The sequence below is a fragment of the Malurus melanocephalus genome, unplaced genomic scaffold (genome assembly GCF_030028575.1).
Source record: "Malurus melanocephalus ecotype Western Australia unplaced genomic scaffold, MMel_1.1 scaffold_660, whole genome shotgun sequence".
Taxonomy (NCBI): domain Eukaryota; kingdom Metazoa; phylum Chordata; class Aves; order Passeriformes; family Maluridae; genus Malurus; species Malurus melanocephalus.
This window is the reverse complement of record NW_026623892.1, coordinates 59,954-78,715: the sequence shown is the minus strand read 5'-3', so window position 1 is coordinate 78,715 and position 18,762 is coordinate 59,954. Positions and strand designations below refer to the sequence as shown.

At 50.0% G+C, this 18,762-nt stretch overlaps 2 protein-coding genes across 2 annotated transcripts in view; one reads left to right on the top strand and one right to left on the bottom strand.

Annotated features, from left to right (window-relative positions):
• Positions 1-2,493: 2,493 nt before the first annotated feature.
• Positions 2,494-18,762, top strand: part of VEPH1 (ventricular zone expressed PH domain containing 1) — a 44,707-nt gene continuing 28,438 nt past the window's right edge. The window contains exons 1-4 of the mRNA XM_057383808.1: positions 2,494-2,753; positions 3,319-3,534; positions 5,837-6,011; positions 18,452-18,618. Coding sequence (XP_057239791.1) covers positions 2,616-2,753; positions 3,319-3,534; positions 5,837-6,011; positions 18,452-18,618 — 696 coding nt within the window. The 5' untranslated portion in view covers positions 2,494-2,615. The remainder of the gene's footprint in view (positions 2,754-3,318; positions 3,535-5,836; positions 6,012-18,451; positions 18,619-18,762) is intronic.
• Positions 9,259-14,866, bottom strand: PTX3 (pentraxin 3). The gene is made up of 3 exons (XM_057383806.1): positions 14,399-14,866; positions 13,403-13,918; positions 9,259-10,499 (listed from the first exon to the last, which is right to left on the bottom strand). Exons 1-3 carry the CDS (start codon positions 14,547-14,549, stop codon positions 9,886-9,888), a joined length of 1,281 nt encoding a protein of 426 aa, XP_057239789.1. The 5' UTR covers positions 14,550-14,866; the 3' UTR covers positions 9,259-9,885.

Genomic DNA, 18,762 nt, shown 5'->3' with positions numbered 1-18,762 from the left:
AAACCCTTGCCTTTTCCATTCCTCCTGCACGTGGGGCACAAATGCAGTGAGTGAGAAAGCACTGATGGGTGGTGGAGTCAGGGTGATGTGGATTCACGGAGATGAGACAGCTTAGTAACTACACTCTGAATTTTATCATCCAACTTGACCCTCTAAAAAAGAAAATAATTTWRAAATTAYMTTTTATAAGACACATGATTTGTTTTCCCTCTTCCCTAGTGCCTGCTGCCTATTAATAGCAAATCTTGTCGTGAGCAAGGAGATGCTTAAGGAACAATTCTCTTTAATGCCTATGCAGAGAAAGTATTTTCAGCACTGTTACACAATGTAAGCATTAAGAGGATTTGCTATAATTCCATTTCAGAGAGCTCACAATGAAGAAATAAATGTTTTTCTGCATTATCCTGAGCGCTGTCTATAAAACTGATGTACAAGAGCCTGTTCAGGTAGAGCTCAGGACCTCCCTCTGCAGGAGCATGGACAGGGAAGGAGGATTTGGAAAAGGCCAAGGATCAGGGAATATCCTGAGCTGGGAGGGACTGGTGAGGATGATGAAGGCAGGGGCTGCTGTGTTTCACAGGGAGAGCTCCATGGACATTCCCTCCTGGAGCACTTGGCTATGTGGTGTGGGCACATTTTGTTGTGCTGTTTCTGACAGTCCCGTTAAAAGTCCAAGCAAAGCTCAGACCCTCTTTTGTGCTCATGTAAAGCTGCAGAGCGACAGCCTTTATTCCTCTGGCCAGGAAATCTCCTCTCCAGCAAGGCTGGTCCCTTGTTCTCTTTCTTTGCAGCAGTGTGAGCTTACCGCGGGCTCTTTCCCCTCCTTCCCGGGGAAGGATAGCTTTCCACTAACACAGGGAGTTCTGTTTTCTCTATTAAAAACAACTGCCCTCAAGTGGAGCAGGCTTTGTATTTTGCCCTGGAACAGAGCAGCTCATTCAGAGATAAGGCCCCGCTGCWTTCGGGTTCCCTCAGTCACCTGACGGGGCCGCGGTAACTTTTAGGCTGCTTTAGTCTGCATTCCTGGCGTGCTTTCCCCGTGGCACCGCAGGCAGCAGCTCTGGGATCCCTGCTTGCCACCCTGCCCGACTCTCTGCTCCCTGGGCCCTGGATGCTGCCAGGAGGAACAGGGCAGCCTTTGGTCCTGGAGCCACCCCTGAGGATGGCCTGGGGGAGTCCTGAGCAGGTAAAAACTCTGTGTCTGTGGCTTTTTGAACTTGTCTTGGTGAACTTGGCTGAGTGTGGGCAGGGTGTGAGTGTCTGAGCTCTCACCATCCCTTTGGCTCAGTGCTGGGGTTTGATGCCATTGGGACTGGCAGGAGGATCCAGCCCCGTGTGCTTTGGGGTTTGCAATATCTCAGCTCCTTTCTGCTCCTGCCCAGTGGGATTGGGGCTCCAGCAGATGGAACTGACAGAGGTGGAGGATTGGAGCAGCCCTGAATTGTGGCACGATCAGGTGCCAGGTACTGTCTGTGCTATTCAAACAGAGATTGTTCCAGGGGGGTGTTTCTAGAAGGTTCTTGTGGTTTGCATTTTTCTTGCCCCTTCTGTGGATGTCCCACCCTGGCAGTGCTCAAAGCCAGGCTGGACCAGGCCTTGGGCAACCTGGGCTARTGGGAGGGGTSCCTGCCCATGGCAGGGGCTTGGGGCTGGATGGGCTTTAAGATCCATTCTAATCCCTCAAAGTTCTGTGATTCTGTGATGTATTTGACCTTTTTTTCTCCCTGCAAAACAGCATGAAATCGAGTAATGGGGGTTAAGGGTTCTCCTTGTCTCAGATAATAACTGTGAGTGATATATCTTGTGGCTTTTTTTGTCAACTCAAGAGAAGTATCCAGAGGAGCCAACATCCCGAGTGAATCCATGTGGGATCCAACTCTGAGCAGAGCTTTAGGACCCAAGTGCAGGACCCGTCCCCATGTGAGAGCCTGGCCCTGCTTGGCTCAGCCTCTGCTCCACTCCCCAGCCATGGAGAAGTGCAGAGTTTCACCTCAGCCAAGGCTTTGTTTTACAAGAGTTTTAAAGACCCCAGGGATCATTTTGGCAACAAAAGTGATTGTTTCTTCTAAACAAAARTCATTATCTTCTCAATCTTGGTAATAATGCTTTTYTGGAGTCAAGAYGMARCAACCCAGCAAACAAAGGAAGAGGYTTCACCCTCCTCCTCCTCCWGCTCTGCTCCTGACCAGGGAAAGGCCTTTGGAACCCTTAGCAGCTGCTCCAGTCACCAGCCTCCTCAAAGTGCATTGAAAGGAAGAGAACCTTGGTTTCAGTTATTATGTGTTTTTTAATCTAATTTAAAGCTATTTAGTGTTTGAAGGTACAAATTCACCCAGTTCATGAATGTGCTTAAGGATGTCCCTGGGTCAGGGGGTCCTGTCTGATGCTTTCACACACATTGCAAAATCCTTGCTAAACTGGAATATGTCAATCAAAGCACTTGGTAATTTTCTCTTTTTTTCCCCTCTTTTAGGCTGGGACCAAGAAAGCCTTGAAGTACAGTTCAGATTTATCCTTCACACCCAACTGATCACTCCAGGCCAGGACTGCTCCCGTTTTCTCCCCAGCTGAGTGTCCATGCCCATGGTGCCTGCTGAGGTTGACTGAGCGGGGCCATGCATCATCTCTTCGGGCTGGTTTTGGCACAGAAGGACCTCTCCCGGGCCGGGGATCTCTTCTCCCTGGAGGATGCTGAGATCGAAGGAAGCCTCTCTGAAGCTCTTGAGCAGATCCGAATCATTAGCTCAGCTGCAGTGAGTGAAACATTGTCCTTATTAGATTTTTTAAAATGCGATTATATTGTATAAATGAGATGGGGGATAGAAACAATTTAAATTTCTGAACAGACTCAAAGAGCATAGTGTAAGATCTAAAAATGTGGTAACAAAATCCAGTTCCCACCAGCTGGTTTTCCTTCAAGGTATTTCAAGTTCATAAGATCTAAAAATGTAGTAACAAAATCCAGTTCCCACCAGCTGGTTTTCCTTCAAGGTATTTCAAGTTCATAAGATCTAAAAATGTAGTAACATAATCCAGTTCCCACCAGCTGGTTTTCCTTCAAGGTATTTCAAGTTTATCTTTATAATAATTTTTATTCAATAGTTATTTAAAGCATATTAAAGATTAACATGAGTTTACAGGGCTCCATACCTTCAGAGTAATGAGAATTAAGACCTGTGGGGTGACAAATTCCTGATCATGCTGAGCATTTGTTGTAAAGGTGKATGTGGGAAAATGGCTTGAGGTTGCTACAAAAACTTGATTTTTTGGGGTCCTTGCAAACGAATYCATTGGCAAATGTCTTGTGCTGTGCCCCAGGACTACCAGACCAACGACAACGACCAGGCRGTGGTGGAGATCTGCGTCACGCGCATCACCACGGCCATCCGCGAGACCTCCTCCATCGAGAGGCACGGCAAAGCCCTGGTGGAGCTCTGGGAGTCCTGCCTGGAGCACAACCTGAAGCCCTCGGGGAAAGATGAGGATGCYCCCCACGCCAAAATTGCATCTGACATCATGAGCTGTATCCTGCAGGTAAAGGTGGGCTGAAAGCCGAGAGCCCCGTGCATCCATTGCTGATGAATTGTATTTTCTCTTGAAAATCTGTTTACTTCTCCTTTTGGAGTGGTTACATTTAAACTCAGGGCTTGGGGARCTGAGCTGTTACTGATTCCTCCTGCCTTCATTGCAATGAAATGAGGGAGCTGATGGAGTGATGGAGTGGTTTAGGATGGAAGGAGCTGAACCCCACCCAGTGCCAGCCCTGCCATGGCAGGGACACCTCCCACTGTCCCTGGGTGCCCCATCCAACCTGGYCTGGGACACTGCCAGGGATCCAGGGGCAGCCACAGCTTTGTTACAAAAGTGCATTTACTGCTCCTTGTAACAGAGCTTTTCTTGGCAAGTCCTTCTGCATAAAAAAAAAAAATATATAAAATGATGTTTTCTAGCAGATGTGGGGGATAGTTGGAACAGTAATGAATATCTGCCAGCTGGGYTGGATCTCAGGCAGGTCTCTGTTGATAGCAGCAGCAGGGAGGTCCCCAAGGTTTGCAGACGTCACTGGATCACTTTATTGAAATCTGCTCTTCATTGTCACCTCCACGTTTTCGAAGTGTGCCTTCCTGCCCTGATGTTTATCATGGAACAAATGGAACCTTTCTCCTTCCCTCTGAATTCAAACCTTTTCCTAACTAAGGATTTTATTTTTATTGTAAGGGAGGGGGTGGGGAGGAAGAATTGTTCTTTGGAATTTTCTTAGATCTTTTAAATCCTAGTCATATAAATCCTAGTCATAGAGCCAAGCCTTATCTTCCCATCCTTTGTGTGGAGTAGCAGAGCAAGAAGTTGGAGCAGCATTTGGCTTCTGCCCACTGGTGTCTCAGCCAAACATAACGAGGCATWATGTTGATTTAAACATGCTGCTGCAGAAAGCTCCATTTATTTCAAGGGCTTTTCTCATTAAAGATGCAGCTTTTGGTCATATGGCAGCTGCCAGAATTATCTGTCTTGACACCAAGGAGTGGCTGCAGCCCCTTTAGGGGTCTCTGGAAAGGACTGACCACTTCTTGGCAAGTGTCTGTTCCAAGGAAAAATCCTCAGAGCCCCTCAAACCCTGTGGAATAACAGATTTGGGGTTTCTCAGTCTAAATTTGTTCTACTCTGAGCTGCTCCAAAATGAAAGTCCAGAAAGTCCTCTCTGCCTTCCTTTGCACTGTTTTGTTGCTGTTGAAACATCTGGGTTCCAGGGGTTGCCTGGGGTTTCAGCTGCTAATTAACCATAATMCCATTGCAGGATTATTTTCAGAAAGAGGGATGTGCTCCAGTTCCAAAGAGCTGCTCGAACTGAGTGGAGAGGAGAGGGGAGCTGGTTAAGGAGGCTCCAGAGGGAATGTGGGTCCCCAGTTACACACCCCAGTGTATCCCACTGCCTCCAAGGGCAGCTGTGTGGGAATTGAACAGGCAATGGATGTGTGTGGTTTGTACACACAGCTTTCTGTGTAAATAATAGCAGAAAACCTTTTCTGACCTCGATTCGAAACCCAAGTGTGCACTGAGGGACCCTGAGATTCCTGAAGCTTGGAGCCATTTTAGGAAGAGGAGCTTGCAGTCATGAAAAAATTCATAGTTTAGAGAAATTAGATGAAGCTCCCCAATTTTGTGGCTGCCCCTGGATCCCTGGCAGTGCCCAAGGCCAGGCTGGACATTGGGGCTGGAGCAGCCTGGGACAGTGGGAGGTGTCCCTKCCATGGCAGGGCTGGAAAGAGTTGAGCTTTAAGGTCCTTTCCAACCCAAACCCTTCTGGAATTCTGTCAGTTTAAATAGAAAAAGTAATGTTAATTATTACAGGATAATTAATGATCAGTAGTAAAGCTGCTACACTGTGAGCAAGTCTCCCAGTGCCCTGGGAGTGGCTGCTCCAAGGTGTTTCCTACACTTTGGGACGATGGATGCAGCTTCTTTCTTCTCTGGGGCACCAAACACAAACTGTCTCCTGAGAAATGTTTGCATTTAACCTGTGCACTACAGATCATGCATATTTTATTTGTATTTCTTTTTATTTATTTTATGCACTTCCCATACTTTATTAGTGCACTTCTGCTTCCTCTAGCAGAAGACTAAAATAGAGTTATTCTTAACATTTCTTGCTGCATTTGATTTAAATTTCTGTATTTGCTCTTTCTTTGATGCCTGCTCTCACTGGTGGTACCAAAATATGACCTTCCTTGACAGGTTTTCTGCTCTTTTTTCCTTTTTGTTTTGATTTTTGTTTCCCTACTCTGCCCAACATGAGACTTTTCTATTAATACTTTTTTTTTTTTTGCTATTTTTGCAGAATTACAACCGGCCTCCAGTGATGGCCCTGGCGGTGCCGGTGGCAGTGAAATTCCTGCAGAGGGGCAATAAGGAGCTGTGCAGGAACATGTCCAGTTACCTGTCCCTGGCTGCCATTGCTGAGGCAGAGCTGCTGGCTGAGCACACAGAAACCATCCTCAAGAGTGTCCTTCAAGGTAGGAGCACACCAGAGCTTGGCTTTAACCCARGGGCTGACCATGAGATTGGTCAGGCTCATACAGAACCATTATCTTACACAATCYATCAATCATTAAGGGTGGGAAAGGCTCCAGGATCAATCCAACCATTAAACAAATCATGCATGAAAACGTATGGGATGTATCAAGCCCATATGGAAATACCTATAAATGTGATCAAATGTATCAATCACACTCCAAGAGCAGACCTGATCGAGGCAGACGTGAATTTCCTGCCCCTCTGGAGGTTTGGGTATGGATTGGCTGACCCCCAGGGCAGGAAATACATCTGTACTCGTTAATATTCCCTGCTAATGCACTCCAAATTATYAGCCCTGATATGAGGCACCAGCCATGGAGCTCTTATCCTTCCTCTTAGTGTCRCTGGCAAGGCTCCAAAAGAGAGATGGGGATGAAATTAATCCCATTCTGCGGTGGAATAGTCAGATGGAAGATATAAAAGCTTTGTAGTGGTTCTTTAATTTTGCCTATGTTATTAGCTTTATATAGAACAATGTTGCTAATCTCTTTACATTTTATTTTTTGTGGTTTCAARAGCCAAAAGTGTTCATTCCTCTATGAAAGGAAGTCCAATTGAATTGGAGCAATAAAGTTCACAGCATTTGTTGCRATACAGGGCTACTGCAGTGCTAAAATCACTGCTCTCCTTCAAGCAGGGGTGATAGCAGTAAGCAGCAAAAACTGGTTTTTAAAAGAATGCTGTTCTGAGGATGTTGAGCCCTCAAATCAAAGGTGTGCATCCTATATTTATTAATTTATTAATTGTTATATTATTTTAAGGCTTGGCATAAGTTTTTGTGTTCCAGGTGGTAATGCACAGTATTAACTCAGAAAGAAATAGGGAATATATTCATATATAGCCACAGAGTTGGGAAAAGCAATTCCCAGCCCCAAGTGCAGGATTCAGCACGGCTGAGTTTTGTACTTTKGTTCTCCCACCAGCAGATGTTGCTGTGGATATCAGGTTTGGGAGCTCCAGCCTGGAACAGGAGAAATGATTTGTTTTGCGAAGTGACTGAATTACACTGCACGTAATTCGTGTTTCAGGCATGAAGAGCTGGGGCTGCAGCAGGCTGAGAGCTGCCCTCAGTCTGTCTGCTGGAGGGAGAAGGGGAGGAAAAGGGAGGAAAAGCTGCCGAGGATGAATTTCCAAGGCAGTTTTTGGAGACAAAGCCGTGTTGTGGGGCTGCACAGACGGGGCTCAGCCTCGTGGCACCAGGCAGAGCAAACTTTGGCCCCTTGCCTGCGAATGTTGGAGAGGAACTGGAGTTTTTCATTACTTGGGGCAACTCCTTGGCTGCGTAASCGGGTTCTTATCTCATTAGCTCAAAAAGAGCTCTTTGGAAAGAGTTTGCCTGCTCTGCTCCAGGGAGTGAGAGCTGGGAGCGCGTCTGTGCTGACACATCCCGTCAGCACCGCGGGTCACACGGATTTATGGCCCTTCCCAGGGGACAGCAGCAGCTCTGCCCTGTAATCCCAAAGTCCTGGAGCTGCTCCACCTTCCCGAGAAGCTCAGGCATCCTGGGGATGCTGCATCCAGCAGAGCTGGGCTCAGCTTCACGCTCAGCCAGGCTTGGCCTTGTTCCTTCGTTTGTGTTGGTAGAGCAGGAGCGGGATCGCAGGGTCTGTTCCACAACTGGAGCCCAAATTACCCCAAAATCCCATTTCCTCRGTGTTTCCAAGCTGTTGGCAAAGGAAAATAGAGTTGAGTGAGGAAGGAGAGACAGAAGTTGCTGGTGGAGGTGAGCTGGTTGTACTGGGCTGTAGGAAAGCTCTGCTGGTCCTTGGAGGTGAGGAAGGAAAAGGAAATCCTTGGGAAGGGAAATTCTCCATCCGAGTCAGGGAGAATGGAGGGCCTGGCCCTGCCTGTGRTTTCTGCCAATCCTGAGCAGAGATAGGAGCAGGCTCCTTCCAGGACAAAGCATTTCAGGTATGAGCTACAGTATGGAGAGCAGCCAGGGAGGATTTCTGGTGATCTTTCGGAGGATTTTCCTTTTCCTGCTGCATTTCATGGMCATTTGTTTTCACTTAATGGGGTCACTGAGCAGAGAGAGGATTTGAGCATGCTTTTGCCCTTGCACAATGCTGGGACCCCAAGTGTTTCTGTAACTCTGAAAATCYGGTTTTTGGCTGCCAGAGATGAACAGAGGTAATATTTCATCRCTCTGTAGTTCAGGTTATTTGCAGATATCACTTAGCGAGGGATTTTTGTCAAGTTTACTGCCAAGCATTTATAACTTAGATACATTTTTATTGCAGGGTAACAGGAGAAATTCCAGCAATCAGAGCAATTCTTTTCCCCTTAAATAAGCAGCACTGCCAAAACTTTGGAGCAGCTCGTATAACTGTCGCTATGAAGCACAGCCCCCTTGAGTGGCACAGCAAAGTGGAGTTTCCCCTTTTTTACTGCTTTTGTGTCCTGGCAGCGAGGGTTTGTCGTGGTCAAGAATTGGTGTAGCAGCAACACGTCAAGAAATTTGTCAGAGTGTGTTCTCAGGACATCTGTGGAGAATGAGAGAGACAGGGAAATGTGGGAATGGAGAAGGATGGGCTGCTTCCAGGGGAAATAGGAATTGCTTTGAATAAGACATTCCTCATGATAACTTGTTCAGAGGCTTCAACAGCTAGCAAGTGCTGGTTCTTGTTGTAAATGGTTACATATCCAGTGAGGAACAATTCATCRTTCTCTGCTCTGTTTTCTACATGAAATTCATCCCCAGTTTCTTGGCTCTCTGCAGCTGCTGCTTATGCTGTATCCAGCCCTAGGCTTTTAGTGGATTTGGGATAAATTTATGAGGGAGAGGAGAGTYACRGGCAYRGAGCAGYAAYTCTGCCTTGTGCAAASCCCCTGAGGGCAGCAAACAAATCCAAATGTGCCTGAAAACCCATCCCCAGAGGGCCAGGATGGTGCAGGGGGTCTCTCTGCTTCTGTGAGATGTTGCTATTTATGTTTGCTCTATCAGCAGCTAAAACTGCATGGTTCAAAGTTCAAAATGTAGAAAAATTCCCACTTGGGAATTGGTTTGGAATTCTGGTTTATGAGAAGAATGGAGAGTTTTAGTCTCGTAAAGTATCTTTATTTACAAAACAACTTTACAAAAATAATTTCAATAAAATTATCACAAAGTCAATTTACAATATAATACAGCTGCRTTTTCTCCCAAGGTAACATCTGATTATGATGGGGAACATTATTTTTATATCAATCCGTGGCATAAATAATGCTTTAAACAAGGAACTAATTTTCTTAGAGCCTACAAATTACTAACAAYGATTAATAAACAACACATTTCTTGATTTGGGTGGTTCCTCTGTAAAATTCACATTAACTCTGAAGAACCCAAGGACTGGAGGAGCCTGGAGGGATTTGGGTTGGAAGGGACATTAGAGATCACCCAGTGCCACCTGATGCCATGGGCAGGGACACTTTCTACTATCCCAGGGTGCTCCAAGCTCTGTCCAGCCTGGCCTTGGACACTTCCAGGGATCCAGGGGCAGCCACAGCTGCTCTGTCTGATCTCCAAAGCTCAGCAGGGATGTCGGGAGCTCTTTGGCTCCTGAATGTCCATGGTGACCCTCCCTTTATACATCAGAGAGCCCTGCACTGCAGAGACAGGGTTGCCTGACCTCAGGAACAGCTTTTYCCGTGCCATGCCTTGCTGTGTGGGTGATTTTTCAGTGTTTTGCTGGAACAGCAGGCAGAGATGGAATYCCATCTCCACAGTGTGGATCTGTGAGCTTGCAGTGCTGATGTTCCTGGGGAATTGCAGAGGCAGCTCTGCTCACTGTGACACTGAGCCCTTTGAATCGCTCCCCGTGCAGAAAGCAGGATTTAGGACACGTACTGGGCTCCCCCGTAGGGCAGCACCTCCGTCACCCCCCAGCCCACCACATTCCCCCGGCTGCCGCAGGCGTCCCCCGCGCTCTGCGCTGTCACCTCGGCGGGGCTGAGCACCCGGTCCCACAGATTAAAGCCCGTCAGCTTCCCCGAGAAAGCCAGGGCTTCGTCAAAGCCCCCTCCCACGCAGCAGCCGTTCTTCTCCTGGCCCAGCTGCAGGAGGCCGCCGTCGGCGATGCTGTGAGCCGCAGCCACGGCCGAGGCGCTGGCCACCAGCTCGCCCTGCGCCCACAGGGACGCAGAGCCATTCTCCGAGCTCCAGGTGCCACAGAGATGGAGCCATTTCCCGGGAATCACCACGTTCCTGGCGGACAGCGCGTGCTGGGCGCTSCCCACGGCGAGCACGGCGGCGTCGCGGCTCAGGTAGAGCTGGATCTCGTAGGGGTTGAATTTGGTGCCGTAGGAGAACACCACGGTCTTGTCCAGGGCCTCGGTCACCTTGAGCCACACGCAGGCGCTGAAGGAGCGCAGGGCCATCCCCACCGTGGGGTGAACGCTCCCGAAGATCTTCCTCGAGCGCATGGGGAACAGAAGCGCAGTTTCACACCCTGCAAAGGGGGAGAAGGCTGTCAGGTAAATAGGAATTGATTTATCTGTGTGTGCACATAGCATGGAATCAGCAAGGTTGGAAAAGGCCTCTGTGATGGCYGAGCTGRGGCTGCCCCTGGGAGTGCCCAAGGCCAGGCTGGACGRKGTTTGGAGCACCCTGGGATCGGGGAGGGTGTCCCTGCCATGGCAGGAGAGGGTGGAATGAGATGGGCTTTAGGATCCCTTCACCCCAAACCATTCTCTCATTCTGGGAAGTCCCACTGCCAGCCCAGCAGCACCGTTTTCAGCACTAAAGCAGCTCCCCAAGGGCCACATCCWCAMGTTTTGGARCYCTTCCAGGGAYGGTGGCTCCACCACTCTCCCTTGGCAGCTCGTCCCAGTGTTTGGCCCAATGCTCATTCCCCCAGGGGAGCTGAGAGCTCAGCTCATCCAGGGAGCTGCAGGAACCCACCCCTGAAGGGGCTGTCAGAGCTGATGGAGGAACTTGCTGGACATTTTGGGAAGGGCTGATGGGGCTGCAGGAACCTCTTGGCTCTTTCTCCCCTGCCCAAGCCGGGAATTGCACAGTCTGAGACCTGCAAAGGGATCTGCAGGGGTAATGCCTTTGAGCTCTTGGTCTAGCCTTGTGTTCTTTTTACATGTGGAGCAGTGAAAATACCRGCATTGTGCTGAGGGAAGGGTCAGGGACCCCTCCAACAGCAGCTTTGGGCATTCCTGGGATGGGGTGGGAGGCTGTGCCATGGGTAACGGGGCAGCAGGGCACAGGGGCTTCTGAAACGCAGGAAATGTTGGCAGCAACATGCTGAGATGGGCTTGCTCARTTAATTTACAATGACTCTGTTTCCTGGCCCTGCCTTTTGGGTTTTTTGGTCAGGAAGGGCCACTGGTCAAACAGGGAAATGTATAAGACAACTGCTACTTTTAAAGCCAGTTCTACCGTCCTGTCCAATTAATCAATGTGTTGATAATAGAAATTAGTTAAAACCACTCACAGGAATTTATGCAACTTGGGAGAGCAACTGGTGCTCACCAAAGCCAAGCCATTTTTGGTGGTTTGTGTGCTGTTCCCTGGTTGTTCCTAAGTGAATATCCAAGGTGACAGCAGGGAACAAGCAGCCCCTTCTCCAATTAAGCTGCTTCATTTCCTGTTTAAAGAAGCTGGAGGATCTGAAATGTCTAAAACGTGTGTGGAAATTCCTGCYGCAGGGAATGAAGGACTCTTTGTGCCCTCCAGGACTGAGCTGCTGTGGTATTTCATGGGCTGCTTCCTTCCAGCTTTGAGCAGATTTTACATCTCCCATTGACCCTTTTGAGGAGGGGTAGGGTCAGTGAGCAACTGCTGGGGATTCTCCTTAAAATGCTACTTAGGAGCACCATTGTGAAAAGGCTTTTAATTAGCAGGCTTTCAGGCTTTATTATCAAAGCCTAAACAAAATTAAAACCAGCCTCAGTGAAGAACAAAAAAGTGTGATTAGAAAATCCCTCAAGAATATGGCTGGCAGTAAGTCAAGATGTGAGAAATTAAAGTCAGTCACTAAAAATTCCCTTGGAAAAAAAAATCCAGAGAGATACTCTGGAARTACTTAAAATGTAGCCCTTAAATTAAAAAGTATGGTTGTTTTATAGAAAATCATGTAGGAAGCAGTGGAAATAAACTGCATTTCCACTGCTGCTCCTCAGTGCAGATCAAATTTTTGTTCTCACCTAGGGCAGAGCAGCTGCTCAGGCTGACAGGGTTGCAAGGAGATAAGGGATGAGCTCATGCTCTCTGGAAGGTTTGGGGTTGGGGAAAAGAGGAACGTGCTCAAAGATCTCCCAGTGCTCAAAGATAGCTGAGGTGCTGTGATAAAGGAGTGAAAACAATTCACTTCTAAAGCCKAGTCTGTGCCCTGCCTGGAAGGATGGCTCAGGTTGGGCTGGGAAGGCTTTGATGTAAATGATGTTGTGGCTGTGAGCTGTTGCCTTTGCTGCTCCTTTTGCTCCTGCTGTAAAAGTTCACCCTGGAGACGCTGCACCCGCACCTTCCTACGCACCCACCCTGCGGGTGTGGATTTTGGGGGGGTTTTAGGTCACAATACCTTTGATTTGTGGCAAACAGAGCCGTTCAGCAGCATCAGAAGGCAGGCAGTGCGAGCTCTCCGTGGGCAGGGCGGTTTCAATGTGGTTTATCTCCCACACCAAAATTAATTCTGCACCCACACTTTAAACAAATGAGGGGCTGCTCTGCCACTCCTGGGGTGCTGCTTCTTTGGGTGCCTCGTGTCACAGAAAAGCTRAGCTGGGATTTCAGGTATGAATTCACCTTTCTGTGGGCACCTCACCGACCAGGGCAAGTGTTTTGGAAGGGGGAAAGTTCCCCAAACCACAGCAGGACAGGTTACTGATTTCTCTGTGCCAGAGGCAATATTCTGTCCTGACCCTGCGTGCAGGGAATGTGCCCTCTGCCCTGGAAGTGTGCTTGGCTGGCAGCAGCACATCCTCTGCTCTCGGACCCTGGAACTGGTGAGGAGATGTTAATTTAGGGAGAGGAAGGAGTGGAACRTGCAGGGGAGCAGGAGAGCTCTGTGATGGATGTGAATGCACAGGAGRTCCCAGCTGGGAAGGCAGAGGTGAGAGAACATGATCTGGATGTCTCARATCCATTTGCTACTCTCTGGCAATGGCTTTGATGTGGGAGAGGCTGGAGGAGGTGGGATCCTGGCCGGCTGTGCCCTGCACAAGGACTTTGATGAAACTTCCCTTTGATCCCACCTTTGAAAGCTCGGGGCCTCCTTCTCTGGGGTTCCCCAGCCAAAGCTGCCCGGCTGCTCCCGGGGTTGGAGCTGTTGGGGAGGGGGTGCTCAGGAGGGGTTTGGGGGATCCCAAATCGCTGCCTCCCCCAGGTGAAACAGGCTGGACTTACCTGCGGGCAGCAGGCGCTGATCTGCCCATCGCTGCGCTGCCCTCAGCTCCGCCCGCGTCTGCTGCAGCTCCTGCCACACGGAGCTCAGGAGGGGACTGTCCCCTGCGCTGCCACCCAGCCCGTCCCGCTGCACAGCCGCCTCCTGCTGCTCGGCCCTGCTCCGCCAGGCGCTCTCCAGCCAGCCCAGCCTCGCCGACACGTTGTGGCTCAGCTGCAGGACGTGCTCCAGGATCTTGCCCTGCTCCAGCTCCCGCAGCCTCCGGGCTCCCTCCGCCTGCTCCCTGCTCCTCACCAGCGCCTGCTCCACCTGCGACACCACGTGCGAGGCGACAGTGGCCAAGGAGCCCGCCAGGCTGSTGGTGAGCTGGCTCAGCTCTGCCCTCAGGGTCTGCAGGTCCACCCTGGGGAGCTCCTCCAGAGCCTGCAGCATCATGTTCTCCTTCATCTGCGAGTTCTCCAGCATGATGAACAGCTTGTCCCACTTGCTGTGCTCCCGCTGGCAGTCGCACGAGGCAGCTGGAAGGGAACACACAGATGTTGCTGTTTCTCCYTACTGAGCTCCACACGGCAGTGCTTGGCAAAATCTGGCTCTGTGCAAGGTTTGTGTCCTCCAGACTGTCAGAGAATCATGGAATCACAGACTGGTTTGGGGAAGGACCTTCAAACAGTGCAGTCCCCATCCCCTGCCATGCTGGGACCAGTGCATTTCCCCCGATAGCAGAGCAGTGAAACTGAGATTCTAATTTAGAGATCCTAAACCTGCGGGACAGCAACAGCCTTTGGCAGGAAAACGCAGAAATAAAGGGTCTGAAGCACAGTCCAAGGCACCCCAGCKGAGGGCTTTACCATTATTGTCACAATAATCTACTGCCGCAAGCACGAACTGCTCCCTCTCTGCAAAAAGTAAATTGAGTTTGCAGTAACAGCYCTTACACGGGCTCGGCAGCAGCCAAAGCACTCCTGCACTAAACCCAAACGCAGTTTAAATCTGCTTACCTTCCTCAGGGCCGGGGGCTGCCCCTTCGATTTCGTTATCCAGGTTCACATAGAGGACGTGCTCGTAGTCATCGTCCTCATCCAGAACGGAGCCCGAAGCGCTGAACGCGCAGAGCAGCGCCAGCAGAGACAGCAATTCTTGGGGCAGCATTCTCCTGGCCGCTTGCTGCAAATGCCGGGGCTCTCTGGAGCTGCTGGGGCTGCGGCAGAGCCCGGACTGTGCGAGCGAAGCGCTGCGAGCCGCTAATAAATGCTGCGAGCGCCGCAGCCCGAATGAATGAGCGGCGCCGGTGCCAGCGCTGTAACCGGAGCGCTCCTGGCTGTTGCTTTTGGCTGCGAGGAGAAGGGGGCGTGCAGCTTGCTCAATCGCGGCTCCCAGGTTTGCCGGGGGGATGTTCTGACTGGCCGAAAGGGGAGAAGCGGGGAAAGCGGCGCTTCCCCCGGGACGATCGGGACGTGCAGCGCCGCCGGGGGCGGGAGCGCTCGGGCGGTTGCGGTGTTTGGTGTCAGTTGTGGAAAAGAAAGTGTTCCCTGCGAATTCAGCTCGTGGTCGGTGTGTGCCAGAGCTCTGGGGGGGATTGGTAGAAAAATAAACATACCTGGGAGTTGGCTTTGGGTCCACGTGTCTGGTTTAGCTAAACAGTGAAGCTTTTTTGGATGCTTAGGCATGGTTATATAATAAATTCTATTATATACCAACAGTTTATTGCGTTAAGCAATGAAGGAGGACTCTTAAGGAGTTCTTAGGAGCTTGTTAGGGTTCTGCTTTTCCAGCCCTAATTAGCACTTGCACCGCCATTACTCCGTGGGTAATCTGTTGGTGCTGTATCCTGTTTTGGGAACATGCAAATCAGCAGCTGCACCATCAGAGCTGTGTCTGCTGCCTTTGAAAAAGCAAAACAAGGTGCTTTTGGATGMGACATTAATTTAGTCTAAGTATTATTAGTATTAATCTGGTTTAAATTCCATAGTCTTACTGGTTCAACAAGACATTAATCATGTCAGAGATGCTTTGCTTAGGTGGGATTAGGGCTGATCTCATACAAGTTATAGATTGGCTATGAAATATCCAGAGAATAGTAAAAGAAACCCCTCCTGTAATTAWATCTGCCTTGGAATCCGTGTTCCCTTTCCATTTGTGTCTCTGGTTTATACAAACCTGCATTGCCTGTACCTGGGACACTGGGCAGGAATCCTTCCCTGGGAGGGTGGTGAGCCCTGGCACAGGGTGCCCAGAGCAGCTGGGGCTGATCCTGGATCCCTGGCAGTGCCCAAGGCCAGGCTGGACATTGGGGCTGGAGCAGCCTGGGACAGTGGGAGGTGTCCCTGCCATGGCAGAGGTGGCACTGGATGGGTTTTGATCGACTCAAACTCTTCTCTGAGTTGATGATGGGGGCTCCTGCCCCTGTGGGGCCTCCAGCTGCTCCCCTGGAGATAAAATAATAATAGCAAAATCAAAGCAATGCGTTAGGAACCTGGAAAGTTTGGTAAAGTAGAAATAACACTTTTTTCAGGAAGAATTCCTTCCTGGGAAGGGTGGTCAGGCACTGGAATGTGCTGCCCAGGGAGGTTTGGAGTCTCTGTCCCTGGAGGTGCCCAGGAAAGGCCTGGATGTGGCACTCAGGGCTGGGTGACAGGGTGGGGATGGGGGGATATCTGGGATCATTTACAGTGGGCACCCAGGTTCCTCCCTTAAAAGCCATTCCCTGTCAGTGAGGTCACTGCAGCCTGGCTGCAGAGCAGGGGGATTGCTCGGCACTGCTTTGCTTTTCATCTCTCCTGGCTGGGGAATATCCCCAGCAGTGCTTGCTGCAGGAGCTGCGCTCGCACAAAGTGGTTTTTGTTCCGAGCTCTGGTGGCTGCAGTCCATCCTGCTGGCTGATTGCATCACTCCTGATACACCCCACGTCCAAATGCTCGTCTGCCAGACTAAATAACTCCCCTTCCTATCTGTGACATCCCAGCTTAGGCAATAGCGTGGCTCAGGTTGGTGCCTTTCCTTGCTTAAAGCTGTTCTTTTTGTTAGTCCCTCTTGGATTCCTTCCCATCACATTTCTATAGCTGAGAGGAATTGTGCCTGTCCAGGAATACGGGAATTTCATCTTTTGCAATCATTGCTGAAATCTGACTGGAGTTCAAGGGCTCTGCTCCGTGTGGGCAGAAAACTTCCAGTGGAAACTAAGGAAAGGCAAGTACAAAGAAAGGACTCAGGGCTCAGTGCACARCATCATCTGGAGAGTAAATAATTTTTGGTGTGTTCAGTACAAAATGGTTCAGTTTTGAACAGTGACCTGCGTCTAGAACAGTTCCACTGAACACATCCTCTCACCTTTTTATCGTGGAGTATCGTGAGTTGGGAAGAACCCCCAGGATCACCCAGTCCCAGCCCAGCCCTGCCCAGACCCCCCAACAATCCCCTCTGTGCACCCCTGCAGCTCTGGCAGCCTCGGGGCTGGGACCATTCCCTGGGGAGCCTGGGCAGTGCCAGCACCCTCTGGGGACAGAAGAACCTTTCCCTGATCCCCAGATTCTTCCTGTGGGTGAATTGGTGCCTGGCATCAATCCCATGGAATGTTAGTGGTGATGCTTTTTATCCAGATCCACTGGTAACATCAGGAAGAGATTTACCCAGGGACAGTGGTTAGAAAATGGCCAGAATGGAGCAGTTTGCTCATCTTTTTAGGGTGATTCATCAGAAATCTCTTTCCTTTGCCCCTGGCCTCTGTGTAGAGCAGAAGGAGATAAATTTGCCGTGTTTGTGGGGGGAGGWGGGGTCTGAGCTGGCCTTTGGCTCTGCCGGGGCTCGGGGGAGCAGCCAGGGATGCTCCAGGCAGGATGAGGTGCAGAAGTGTGGCTGACCYGAGTGGAGAGACACTCCTGRAAGGGTAAGGAGCCCCCAGGGACCRTGGGGAGCTGTTGGGCTCAGAGCTGTCTGAACCTGCCTGAGTTATGAGCTCTGAGACCCGACCATGCCCTGGGGTGCATTTCTGTATCTGGCAGGAGCCCCACGTGCTCCAGTCTGAACCCAAATATCCTTCTCCTGCCTTCCACCGACAGATCTGCTTATCCTCCAAAATCATCCGGCTCAGATTGAAATGGGAGGAAAAGCAGCAGGCCAGAGTACTGATTCCTCTTGGAAACCAGATCCAAAGAGAGCGTGAGGACTTCCAAGGGGTTACAAAAAGGAGCCATACTAGGTTGCAACAGGCAGATGTTTTCCATATGTTGCTCGAGTGAAACTTAAATCCATTGAGGCAGGCATGTACTGCGATGTGGAGTTATATATTTTGGTATGAGCCTGGGCTTCAAATTGAATTATGCACAGACATCTTAAGAAAATGTGTGAGAGAGGCTTTAGCCTATCTCTGTCTGCCTGCAGTTGGCTCTCTCTGGCTCCTTTCTGTTCCTGGAAATGGCATCCTTAACTATTTCTGTTCAAATGCATGTTTAGTGCTCCTGTTAACCAACTTTCCTTCCGTGTGATGCTTCTTTAATTTGAAAATCTGAATCTCAGCAGAGGAGAATTATGGTTTTTGTGTTTTTTTTGTTTTTCTTTATTGGTTTTCTTTGTCATTTCTATATTGTTTCTCTCCTTCTTTCTCTCTTTTGTGTTTTTGTTGTTAATTGAAATCACACTTAGCTTGGCCTAGGACTCCACAGAGCATCATCCAAATCTGGAAGCCCATTAAGCAGCATTCTCATGATATTCAGAAATAAAATGATAATTAATGGGAATTTGTGGGTTTTTTTTACACAACGTTTTTACGCCTGCAATGATTCATTCTATTTTGGTAATTTATTTGTTTTCTTGGCCCAATATATAATTTTTAACAAGTTTTATAAGTTTTATGCCTCCCTGGTTTTGTGCTGATGATCCTTCAAGGCCRGGTTGGAGCAGCCTGGTCCAGGTCCGTGCCTGGGTGGGGACAGAACGAGATGAGCTCCGGGTCTGTGGCACCCAGAGCGTGCTGTGGCCGTTCCAAAGGGTGCTCTGGGGCTCCCCAGGCACAGGACACCATCTGACCRCTGTCCCTGTCCCTGCTGTGTCCCCAGGGAACTCGCTGCTGCTGCGGGTGCTGCCCGCGCTCTACGAGAAGCGGCCGCAGCCCATCGTGGCGCGCCTGCGGGACCTGGTGGCACCCACAGCCCCGAGGGACCCGGCAGAGCAGCACCACCTCCTCCGGCTCCTGCACATCGTGGCCAGGAACAGAGAACTCGGGGTGAGCCACGCTGCCCCTCCTTCCAGGGGTTTGTGTTTCGCAGGGTTTGGGGAGGGGGAGCCCCGCAACGTGCAGGGCAGTGCCCCCTGCACTGATTCCCCATCAGTTCTGTAATTCTGTTCCATTTTCTCCACCTGGACATAA